The sequence below is a fragment of the Lichenostomus cassidix genome, chromosome 3 (genome assembly GCF_008360975.1).
Source record: "Lichenostomus cassidix isolate B80296 chromosome 3, HeHo_3.0, whole genome shotgun sequence".
Classification (NCBI taxonomy): Eukaryota; Metazoa; Chordata; class Aves; order Passeriformes; family Meliphagidae; genus Lichenostomus; species Lichenostomus cassidix.
In genome coordinates this window covers 20,398,635-20,411,710 of record NC_139483.1, presented here as the reverse complement: position 1 = coordinate 20,411,710, position 13,076 = coordinate 20,398,635, and the positions used below count along the sequence as shown (strand labels likewise).

The window sequence follows — 13,076 nt, the reverse complement described above, 5'->3', positions numbered from 1 at the left end:
CTTACCCACCACAACATTGATAACTTTATGAAATCTAAAAGGGTAGAAAGCCCAATGAAGCAACAAATTTAAAACAGTGTCCTTCTAAAGCTTTCAATTGAAAATCTAAGATATACCTGCACACTTTCAGGAGAAAGTCCTATACACTGTACATCTCACGTTTTGTACAGCTCATAAGCTGCAGTGCAACACTACCCATACCTTGTGAAATGGTGCAATTTATTTATGGGAAGTATTAGCAAATTCTTTACAGTGTTTTATCTGCAGTGTGTTTATTCTTAAAATGAAACTTTACAGTGTTTTATCTGCAGTGTGTTTATTCTTAAAATGAAACAAAGCATTGCACTCTGTATTTTCTTCTGGCATCTCAGAACTAATCTTTGTAGTTGTTTGAGTCTTTTAATTTTATAGGTTTTTGTATGTCTCCATCACTACCAAGTGACCTGAATTTTCTTTTCAGCCTACCACTGAAACATGTGGTATCCAACACAGATCACACATTTGGAAAAATCCAACACAGTTCACACATTTGGAAAACAAGGTTATACCTATCTGAGAGTATGCACTGAGAACAGATAAGAAAATATATGGCTTCAGAGTGCATATCTGTCAAAGTTCTAATAAATGTCAAGGTTTTAAAAGCACTCCACATTTAGTAACTAGCAAAAGCAATAGTGGGAGATGGTTGTGGGAGAAAATTGTACATGAAAAGAAGAAAACGCTGTAATCTTGTACTAAGCAGAAAATTAGTTTTGTCCTCCTATTATTCTAGTAGGCTGGCAAAACAGACTTAATTTATTTTGTTTATGCAAATGATATTTGATTATGCAAATAATAAACAGAAGCCTATTTTTGTAGGCATAAAGTAATTTCATACTGCTCAAATGATTTGCACATCAACCCCAACACCAGCAACTGTACCTCCATTGTGCTACTGCCCTACTTAACGCTTCAGAAGACAGAAGTTCTGATGCCCATTTTCATGGTGACATATAAATTTTGAGTTTTATTCTTTGAGGGATAAAATTTCTTTTGCCAAGGCAAACATTTCTGGAGCTAACCTGTCAGAAAAAGGACTTAGGTCATATATAGTATCAATTAGTGAAGATAAATATTAAAGGACAAAGAGGATTTGCATTTCCCCAGTGGGCTACTGACAAAAATTATAGTGTGTCCTCCCTTTCTCTGACTGAGAGTATCAAGTCATGGCTTCTGTGCCCACCAGGCCACCTTGTACTCAGCATGGGCTTCTAAATTAACAGGAACTGCACAAAACAGTTCAGTTCTGCTTAGCTCGGTAAGATGAGGATCTTCCTAAGAAAGCATTTTAAGAAATACAGATAACGTTTCTCTCTGATTCATCATCTAGGAACACTTGTTATTGCGGCAAACCTAGCTGAACAAACTGTATGTCCTCTTGATATTCTCAAGGAGGTGAGATTCTACTCCTCACAGGCTTCTATGTCAGGGTCATTGCTGTGTCAAATTCATGTTCTCAGAAAACTTTCCATGGCATTTTTCCCTGTTATCATTAAAGCGAATAATACACAACACTAATCTTAAAATTATTATATAAAAGACAGTACTAAAAAAAAAAAGGGAAACACTCTTAAGCATGAGGAGTTAAAACAAAAAGTTAAGGGAGTTTTGATTGTAATGTGTTATGATCTTGAACTTGTTCGCTTGCTCTTGTCTAATGAGGATCTCATATGATACATTTTTCTGACTCTTTGTGGGCAAGGGTTATGTTTGCCTTCTTGACTTGTGTGTATCTTGATGGAACAACTGCATCTCACCATTACCTCCGAGCTATCTTAGCTTCCAAGTGCGTTATGCCCTTCTCAGAGCAGCAGTCCTCTGTGGGTCTCGGATACATGGTTGCCATTAGGCATGTACTGTGGAAAAGCAGGAGCTCCCATTTTCCTAGCTTTTTAAATTTCATTTGGAAACAGGAGGTTTCTGTGTAGGAAGGGTGTGTGCTGCCTTGTATGTATCAGAGGGAGATAAGATAGAATGGAGATAGGAAGAGATAAGAAGAATATGCCTCACAGCCTGGTGAATGTGGGAAATCAAACACATTCCAAAGTGAACGCTATGTTTCCAGGGAAAGGGATGAACGGGCTCCTTTCCATCCGTCTTTCTTCTTTTCAAAAAGCGAAGGACAGGAGAGACTCTGCCTAGGCGTTGTGTCCTGCAGGCTTCAGCCAAGAGGTGGCGTTAAGGTGCAGTGCAGTGTTCTCTCACCAAACCCCCAATTATTCCTCAAAACCTGTGTCAGCGGTCCTGTGCCTCCTGTCCAGAGACACACGGAGCCGCCAGGAAAATGAAAAATACAGTGTGGAACAGCAAGGAACTCAAAGGACCAGTGGTTTGAGTTCAGACTGGAAAAGTAAAGCAATGTTTTGCCCCCAAAAACCTTCTCTGCAGTAGGTGCCTCAGTGAATCCCACACGCCACAGGTTTAGCTGTGTCTGTGCAAACTGGAACCAAGTGCTGGATACAGCTGCTGAGTTACATACTAGACTACACACTAGATACTATTATCTTAACCCTGAGGATGCATATTTCTGCCTTTTCAGAACACCTTCCTCATGAAAGAAGACAAGTGTTTCCAAACCAAACAAATGGAGGCAGACCTATTTTCAAAACAAACCAAAATAAAACTACTCACATTTAATGCTGGTATGCAAACTCTTTGGTGCAGATGAATCAACAGCAGCTGTATTAACAAAAAGTAGGTTCAGTCCAATGAAACACAAACATCTAATCATATCAAAACGGGTAGCGATGAAACTGATAATCCTAAGGTGTTGAATTCCCTATGGGAATATAGTACCAGACTGCATAATATTAGCATTGATAATAATGCAGATCTACTGACCACAAAATCCTAACTTTTCCCTACTGATGAACACCATTTTCTGCTATTATCTTTGTCCTTGGTCAGTTCTCAAAATCTGGTAATAGGTAAAATGCTATGAAAGTAGTTGAGTTAGGCCAACTACAAGTACAATTGCCATGACACTATTTGAGGATTTGACCTCTTGTCTCTATCTGCATAAAAGTACAAAGTGCCTCAGCAGTGCTGTTACTGGTTCAGTATCAAATCTGGATCTGATTTTTGTGGTTTTCAGCCATGTCTACTTAGGTATAGAAATTAGAGTTAGTACAGCAGCATTTATTAACCTTCATTTTAATTTACAATTTAAGAAAATCTGCATATAATTTTGTATTGGCATTTACTGCCACCCAGAAAGATTCATGATTGAATAGTGTAGCTGCTATCAGAGAGGGGAAACTGCCAACTGATGCTTTAAGAGTGTGATTCAAGATGTCCTGAGGTTCAAGGTCATCAGTTTTTCATCATCTTCCTAGAAAAATGAGCTATTTCATTACACAGAAAGTTTTGCACACCACATTTTCTGTTATTTGATCATTTGGTTTTTATTTCAAACAATTAAATGAAGTAAGCTTCGAGGAATCAAGCACTCCTCAGCCTTCATTAAGTCCTGTGTCCATACAGGAGATGTTAAGGATGGTAATGGAGCGTTATGTCAGATTGCATATGCCTGGATATAACTGAGGTATAAGAGGAAATACTATTTTTGGCTGTGGAGGGAAAAGCAATCGCCTAGAAGCTCAATATTCCAGTTGCATTTGAAGGACACTGACTTAATTTCCATCTTTTACTTTTGTGATTACTGACAAATGTCAAAGCAAATTGTAGGTTGTACAGGTGCTCCAAAGTTTTGGACATGCAGGGCTAGCCACTGTCTGGAGTGAGGCCAAACAGGTTGTAGTTTGAAAAGCAGATGTATTTTGAAAGGATTGGAGATTATTTGAAAGGACATTGGAGAAGGCTTTAGACAACCCTGACCAGATTTTTCAGACGCACAAAATTCTATAATCTCCTGTAAAGCTGTACAGAACAGGTGGCAAATCAGCATTTCACAGCATCAGGTAAGCACAGAAGGGAACTTTAATATCTTTGCAAAACTGCAGTTTTTGATATGTATGCAGAAGTTAGCTGTACAAGGAAAACCTGTGTGAATGATGAACCACTATAATAAGTAATTGTTTAAAGGTTCCTGCTATATTACACTCCAGATCTGACTTTCGAGAATTGTAAGTTCAGACTGTGAAAGACCTAAGAATTAGAAATTTTAGCCACTGGAAACTACCTACTGTGAGAAGCTCTTTCCAGATTGACTGAATTCTGCTGCAGAGGAGCAGGACTGACATTTGAAAAAAAAAAAAAAAACCTGCTTGGGAACAAAGCACTTGGCTCCTTTTATGCTAAGAATACCTTTTGTGTATTTTCTTCTGAGCTGTAAGAACATAATAGACAAAAAGGCTGCAAAACACCTCTGTTACTTTCCTTTCATTTTTTGATCTTCACTCCCTCATTTAGACTTCACCAGTTGAGAATAAAACAAATTTCAGTTCTATTCTTTGCTGCTCTTAATTAGTCCTGATGCTTCTGTATATTTGTAAGCAGAATTCTAGAATGTGAATTCTACAGTTCCTAGAGTTCGCTGTTTCTGTGACATTAGCCATGAAAAAGCAGAAGTCACTTAAGTAGGAAAGTACACAGCAGCAATCCAGCCTCCAGCTCCCAATGTGAGTGGGATGGTCATGAATTGTCACATGGTGGAGGTCATCAAATTTTCAAAGAGTGCTTCTGACACCACAATGAAAAGATGTGTTGTATTTGAGCTAGGTAGTTTAGGATAAAGCTTTTGGCACTGCAAATTGACAAAAGGATTGATCTCTTGAAAAAAAAAAAAAACAAACCAAAACCACAGCAGCAATTTCATCTATTGTTCAACAGCTCTATGTTATTACAAAGCTCACTGCATGTGATCAGTGAGCTGTTTGGTCAGAAAGCCTTTGGAGCCCAAGGGCTGAAGCCTTGCAAGAACCTAATTGCAGCTATGGCCATTCAACTCCACCTGTTTCATCTGCACCTGAAACACCTGGAAGTTTACCCAGCTCCAGACAACCAACAGAGCACACTTTTTTTAAAAGCCTAGATTTTCTTTCTAGTGGTTTGTGGCTATTTGCAAGAGGGAGAGTGTTTGAAGAACCTTCAGGAGCATGACTGCATGTGGTTAATAGAACTTCCTTCTAGGTTACTTGGGACTGATACTGTAACTTTCTAAACATCAAAGCCGCAGCCTCATTGTTTCTCTTCAGTGGTTTCTCCCAGTTAAACAAATACTTGCCCTAGTTCTCATTTTACCTTTCCTGTTAGTCAACGGCCATATACACCTAGACAGAAACTATGAATAAAATAACACAGGGGAATTAGGTAATACTCCTCCTCCTAACACAAAGTTGTTATTTTGTAGATCAGTTTGACTCCATAGACTTCACATCTTTCAACAGTTGGGATTTCTTCTCCCAAGACAAGGTTACAATTCCAACTGAGTGTTCTACATATCTCTTAGGGCACACCATTTTATGCCTTACTTTTATATCCTCCTCACTTTTATGTCCTCCTACTCCTGTTGAGTTCGTGACAGGGAGAGGGAGGAAAGAAAGGGGAAGAAATTCAGCAGCCTGACAAAAATAGGGGCAACCAGCATACCCTTGGCTCTGATTTCACCTCTTACCTACATAGATATTCTCATAATTAAAGACTGTACAAACCTTTGGGAGACATCAGTTTCTTGAAATGGGCAGCCATGTGGTCTTGAATGATGTACTGGGTGGAGAGTTTGCAGGAAGATCCGGGAGAAAAAGCTGAGAGGGAAAAAACTGAGTTTACCCAGTGGGACAAGTAATGTCTTAGGTAATAATAGTTCTGAAAATACTGTAATATTTATCCTCTCCTGCTTGCAATAACATCAAGTCAGTATTCATTCTTTTATTTCAGAAAGTAAGAATATCACAGAATGTTACATGAACAAGTGGTAGATTATTCCCAGTTTTCATGTTTTTGAGTACCAGCGAATTATGGCTTGCAATAAGTAATGCATGAGCCTTTGATATTGTTGAGCTCTGGAGAATAGCAGAGGATCTCACTGTTTAATCTCTGATATAATAAAAAGCTTATGCCTTCTGAAAGATTTAATACTAGAGAGTATTAAATAATAGTAGAAAGCATTAATACTATTATTAACGGTAGGTAGTATTATTGGATAATATTACAAAGTACTAGAAAATGCACATTAGTATCTCACCTCTTGGTGATACCAGACTTAACTCAAGCACTCTGTAGTTAGGTAAGTTTACTGGATACAGCCAGAGACAGAAGTAGGGCCAGAAGATGAACCAGATCATGGAACTGAAGTGTGTTACACACAGACTGACCATGACACCCCTCTGAATCTCTAATTCACTAGACTTCCCAGATTCAGAAAAATTTGTCTCTGTATCTAAGTTCATTAAGCCAGAAAAAAAAATGTGAAGCAGGAGATAAGCATTTACTTGTTGTAAATTTTAACCTGGCAGTATTGCTGAGATCATTTTCTTTCTATCTGTTTCCAAACAAAACTATTATTTCTTTCTCAAATGCTCTCACTTGCTAACAGACAGGATTTGTAGATGGAAAGTTACTAGCACATAAGATTAAAAAATCAACAGAATACTTGAGATCAGAAACCTAATGTGCCTTTGGCTTTCCATCCACAGACCCAGAATGACCCTTACACTGAGATAATCAGCCCATCCAACCCTATCCAGATCTGGTTTTCTGAGCCAAAAAAATAAATGATTGTTTCATTGTTCATGTCCCCAATGTACAATTTAAGTTAATAACTTTGTTTCATAGCTTTTATTGTGTTTTGAAAGAATAGGAGACCTCGGGATGAAAGTCTGGGAATCAATCCTTCTTATCTCAGTTTGGCTGCATCCTTGCTGTATTGCTTTTTCTTATCTCTTGCCCACCAATCGAGCCAGTGCTACAAACAGGTTTCACTGCAAATGAGCTTGACTAAATTTAATTTATGCTGTCATCTTTTGAGCAAGAACCATAAGAAAGAGCAGGACAGAACACCTGATGGTAGATTTGTTGCTTCACTTGGTATTATTCACTGATGTGGCCCTGCAAGTGACTCTAAGCCTGCCAGAAGGGCACTGACATGAAGACTTGATCTCAACAGCAGGTCCAGGAGCAGCAGTGCATCCCAACAGGACCAGCTGCAGAAAGGTGCTCTTACTGCAACTCCAGAGCCTCCATTCTGATTGTGCATGAAACACATAGGCACAGCCAGAGTGCTTCCACCAGGACACCAGCAGGTGCAGAGACACCAGCAGAAATAATGACTCCATTTGCTATGAAACACATATAAATATGAAGCACTATAAAATAGTTGAAATCAGGACTATTCTCTTTCAAAGCTTTTATATGCTTCAGACCAGTAGTTGCTCAGTCCAAAACTTCTAAAAATTTTTTTTTTTCCATTAATTTTTTCAGTTGTGCTGTAACCTCCTGCTGGCAAAAGCAACTGGAACAAGGTCTTCAGTAATATCCAGCACCATCCCTAGCTGGTTTAAAGTGGGATGGCTCTCCTGAGTTCAAGGAATGGCAAAGCCCTAAATCAGAGTAGCTAGAGGCTCTTGTCACTAAGGGAAAGAAAATAGTATCTTGGTAAATGTCCCAAATCTTTCCCTGATTGGCAGTGACAAGCTGATTTCAATATATGCAGTGAAAAAGACAGCACGGCAGAAGAACGAAGTGATAATCTAAAAAATATCCAAAGATTAAAAAGGGATGGAAAATCCATTTATAAAAAGAACATTCTTCTCAAAATGAATAACTGCCCCAAATTTGAAATGCTAAAGATATACAAGGTTCTAGTAGTTTAATCTAATTTTTGTCTTTCATAAAATCTAACTCTATGCTGTGTCCAGAAAATTACTAACATTGTGCAATAAGCAACATTGTGGTTATTCCTATGTAAGGAAAGGGGAAAAAAAAGCAAATTCCTTTCTTCACCAGAGACTTTCTGTTGAACTTTGGCAAATTATTTTGTGTTTTTGTGTTTCAATCTCTGAACAGAGGACATGAAAAAGCACATCTCTTTCTCAAAAAAAAAGGCTTTAAGGATAAAAAAACAATGAAATGGGGAGACTTAGGGGGCGATCACCCCTCTTACATCCATTACAGAGGGTGTATTTGAGCTCACTGGAAAGTTTGCACTTAGAAACAATTTTTTCTTATGTTTTCTTTGAGTAACTTCAAATTGAGGGAAATGGGAAATAGAAATCTACTGGGAATTTTAAGTAGCCCTGTTAAGAGGCTCTGTTGATGGTGCAAACACACGTCAAGTCAAATTCAAACAGCCCTTTTGTGTGCTGTAAAGACAGGCAATGTTCTTAAGCCCATTTTTGAACAGAATCCAAGTTCTGTATTTTCTGCTGCCTTACACAGATTTCATTTGCTACAAAATTCAGCAAATTGCTTGTTCCAAGTTTTCAACTTTTCAGAGTTTCAACATTTTCTACATATGAGCACAGATCTATGTACAGAAATTTGCCTTCTTTTGAAAATCCTTCCAAACTCTGAGGACTATTGTACTTCAAATACATTTACATCTTGTTTCTACACATGAAGAAAGATCTCCAGGAAACTAAGACTCAAGAACGAGTAATAAAGAACAGTGACAACTCTCTCAACAGTGACCCTTTTTGATTTCCAACTTTGAGATTACTTTCTTAGCAATTTATTAAAGTCCTGAATGTGTAGTTGTATGATGACTAATTTACCTAGTTTCTACTGATTGAATTGCAAGAGATTACCCCTGCAGATCATGTCTAGAGAATATATCATGTCTAGAGGAATAATGCTATATCATAAATCCAGTCCTAGCAGTATTAAAGTTTGACTGATACACGACAGTGATAAAACATGTCTTTTCCATGTAGTAGAAAAACAAAAATGTGCTTTTGAAAAACAAAAGAGGTGACTTTTCTTCTCACCAGACTGTTGATTCAAAGCCACTGCTTGTTGCCTCTTACTGGGGTAAAAGTCTGCTCTCAATAACGTAAATTATTTGACTCTTTGAAAGACTAATATAACTTCAGAGCTGCTATACTGAAAAGCTTTTATTCCATTGGCAGCTGCTAATTCCTACAAGTAGGAATATGGACCTGGAGAAGGTACAGTGGAACAGCATTTCTGAGAAGGGAAGTTTAAGGCAGAACAGCTTTCCAACATTTCTTCTACAGGTGCTTGGCAAAGATCCTGACCAGGAAATCTGTTTGCCTAAATTTAGAAGGTGAGATTTTTGTAACAGAAGGTATTAGAAGGACTTATCTACTTAACATTGTTTCAATAATAAAATATGTATTTTTAATAGTGTCACGATATTCAAGCTGTTATTCCAGAATTGGAGCACTTAGGAGGCGCTTTTCAAGTAACAATGTGAATACTTACGGCTACTTTTGAGACTCATGTGTCCTCTGAAAGGTCCCACCAATGAATATGTAGGCACCATGGCTATCTGGGACCCTTGGTAGGGAAGGAAAATGTATTGGTTATGTATTAATGGAAGCATTGAGAAGTATGATTATCTTTCTGCAGGTTCTATGGGAATTGAAGAAGAATCATGTCCTGGCCAGAATGCCACACCGCAACTGATCCAGGTATGGAAAGGCTGGCATTTTGGGGTTTACTTTCCCTGCCATTTTACTTCTGTTTGGTTTAATCCCTCTCAGTTTAATAGGACCCTTTAGACCAGATGATACTTTGAGTGAAAATTCTCTGTTACAACAACATTAACAGGGCAATTTTCTACAGGCCACAAAAATGAGCCATGGCATTGTGCAAAGGTCACATATTTTGCAATCTGAAAGATCATCTCTGCTAAACATCTTCAAGGCAAAAGAAAGAGCAGCTCAGTCTGTTACTGTGCTGCATTTGCCCTAGGGAAGCAGTGGGGAAAAAAGCACAACATTGAAGATTTTCTAAAGATACTCTACAAAATAGTAGAGTTACAGAAACCAGACCTAGAAATGCCAGACCCAACACAGCAGAGAAAGCAAACAAGCCACCACTCATTTTGAATTAAGGGCAGGTTGCAAGAAGAAAAATTTCAAATACACAGAATTGCACCTATTTTATGAAGAAATGTCCCACTGCTGAGAGATGAATTTATCTCAGACAAGTAACAGGGTAAATATTACAGCTCACAGGTAAAATTTAACAGCTGAAAAGGGCCAAGTCTCAATTTGCAAAGCCACAGAAATTCACAGGAGTCAGACTAACATAGAGTCATATGAAATCCAGAAGATTTCAGTCCCTACTTGTCCAGTAGTATGGTTTTCAACCCAATCATGTTGTTAAATCCCACTAAAATCAAGGAAAGTCTGGTACCTTAATTTGCAAATCGGATCATGGAGGCTAAACTTCAGTCCTCATTTTTAACTGACTTTTATCTGAGTGAAACTATTTGTCTATATGCAAAAGTTCCAGCAATAATTTTAACTGTAATTTAAATAGACTTTCTTCAGTTTAAAGACTTATTTTGATTCATCTTAAACCTACTCCTGGTTAATGTGAAGCAAGCCAGTAGCACTGCAATGTGCATACATAATCTTCTCCAGCAGATAAATCTTATCACTTTAAACCCACACATAAAATTCCATGCTTCTTAAGCAGATAAGTCAACTGGCACACAGGAACCTAGTGCTCAGTAGCTTTATACTCCAAAGGCTTGTCTGGCAGCAGAAGTTGCTTAATTGTGAACTTGGGTTTGCCTGATTAGATTTGACAGTTGTAAAGAAAATATCTCCTCAGAGATGATCCTGAATGTCAAAGGACATACCAATTGCCATCAGAACTGGAAAAATCAATACAATTCTTTCTTTGGTTTCAAGGCAACGTTGTAGTTAAGGGGAGGAACCAGGAGTGTCTGTCCTTTAAACAATGAAACCTTTCCTTTTGTTGTCAGGGACATATTTCAGAATAACTTTTGGTTTCAAAGGCATGGCTGGAAGTTCACAAACCATATGTTTATACCTTTAACCAAAATCTAAGGGCAGAGACTTTGGTCAGGTTTTGGATCTTTATTTGATGACACCTGAAAAAGATGCTGTTTCTTTCAGAGAGTGCACTTTCAGCTTGTTCTGAAATTCAGGCCTCACACTGGGAGCTTAGATTTTGGCAAAATCACCTTTATGAAGGTCTGGAATGGCCTTCATAAAGATGAAAGGATGCAGGTAACAGAGAGCCTTAAGCAGTGTTCTGAGAAAACAAAGGCTGGAAGGATTATGAGCAGTGATTTTTTTTTGTATTGGATTCTCTGCCACCTTAGACATAAAGTAAAAATGCTATGAAATAAATGGGAGCAGAGTAAACTTTATTGCTTTTCCTCTGTGCTCATATTTCTAATTGTCATGGGTCCCTAAGTTAATAAAATCATCAAAAGGTCAGCTTTTTTTTTTTTGTCTTTTGAAAACATCCTTCTGTAGTCACAACAGGATATGGACAAAGGAAGTTACTGCTCTCAAATCCAAGGTAACACATCAAAATATTTGCTTATTTTTTAAATGCTATTTATTTCGTTGTATTCCTTAAGCATTTTTAGTCATGTTTTGGAAAACAGTGGAACTTAATCATAGCTTCGTGTATACTGGCTAAAGATTTAAAAACAAATTAGTCTAGCTGCATCTCATTGTATATTACTAATAATAATTTGATTCTTTAGTTTGAAATATAAGTTATCTCTGGCTTAATCTTCGCTTCTTTTGGCTTTTTTTAAAATGTCATACATCTGCAAAAGGCATGGAAGATAGAAGAATATTGTACTGAAAAGAGGTCTTAACCATGTGCAACTTTAGGACAGAGTAATTCTCTATCTTCCTGTGTCCAATCCTACCATTTTAACTCTACAATCACTCTACTATTATTTGAAGTAGAAAAACATCAGTTGGAAACTGCTCTGGGTGAGGACAGATAAAATGGAAGAAGCATGTATCAAAAATTGTAACTGTTTGGCACAAGTACATTTAATTTAATAAGTGTGTGCTATGTGTAACACATGACGCAGGCACTAAGCAGTTGTGATGGAACAAAGTCACAATAATGGCAGATCTTTAATTAACCAGTCCCTTACAGGAGCATTTACAGCAGTTGACTCATGCCAGAATGTTGCTGCTGTTGTTTGAACTCTGGTGACTTCCTGAAGTCTCAATCAGATCACTGTCTCAGGCTCTGTGCAAACAGTCAGGCACTCATTAACAGACCCCAGAAGTTTATAACTGAAGTTTGCAAACCAGATAAATAGCAGTTAGGGGGAAAAAGTATTGTCTTTGTTCTGGAGGCTGAAAAAGCTGGCTTTGTTCATTGTAACGAGATGAAAAGATTTAATGGCAAAGAAAGGAAACTTGATTTTCTCATTATCAGACCTTTGCATAAACCTTAGGGCATCTACTTTTAACTTTGCTGAAATATGTGGAATATTCATTCTAGTGAGAAGAAACACTGCATAGGTTCTTGCAGCTGCAACCATTTTTAACTTAGTGAGACCTACAAACTCCTAGAAATGGTGTATTTCCCCATAAAAAGCCATAAAAAAGGGAAATTATTTTGGCAAGAAGTATTTGTAAAATGAATGAGACGGTAGTACAAAACGTATTGTGTTCAAATTCTGATGATCCATTGGGATGGTCCAATCCCAGGCACTGAGGCAGTGCACATGGAAGGTGATGCCACTGGCACCATGCTCCAGTCAGCTGCAAGATCTGGCCTTGAATGATGAATCTCCTTTCCCAGAGCAAAGTGTCTGACAGTGAAACAATGCAACTGTCTGGTGAAGTTCCTGGATGCAAACAGCTCTGTCTCTTAAAAGCAGTTATTTGTCAATGTTCCTTACAAGTTAAAGTCCTGTGGGCTTTACACACAGACTTTGTAAAACTATGCCTTAGCACTATCTCAGCACCCATTCAGATGCTCTTATTTCTGCCTTTTCTTAGAATGAAAACAAGTAGTCTACAGCATTTAAAAAATGGTGTTAATTTTTCTGAAGCTTTTGATTTGAGCCATAGCAGACTGAGAGAGAGCAAAGCTTCTGCCTCACCTCTGCTTAAACTCAGGTATAGCAACAGAAGCTGTTGTGTTTTGGTATAATT

General features: G+C 37.9%; 1 protein-coding gene across 1 annotated transcript in view; it reads right to left on the bottom strand.

The window, feature by feature from the left end:
* The window catches only part of LOC146439229 (spermatogenesis-associated protein 7 homolog), a 47,005-nt gene that overhangs the window by 25,758 nt on the left and 8,171 nt on the right, over positions 1-13,076 (bottom strand). Inside the window, exons 2-4 of the mRNA XM_085054828.1 lie at positions 9,382-9,456; positions 5,652-5,744; positions 2,671-2,718 (exon numbers count right to left, since the gene is read on the bottom strand). Coding sequence (XP_084910954.1) covers positions 2,671-2,718; positions 5,652-5,744; positions 9,382-9,442 — 202 coding nt within the window. The 5' untranslated portion in view covers positions 9,443-9,456. The remainder of the gene's footprint in view (positions 1-2,670; positions 2,719-5,651; positions 5,745-9,381; positions 9,457-13,076) is intronic.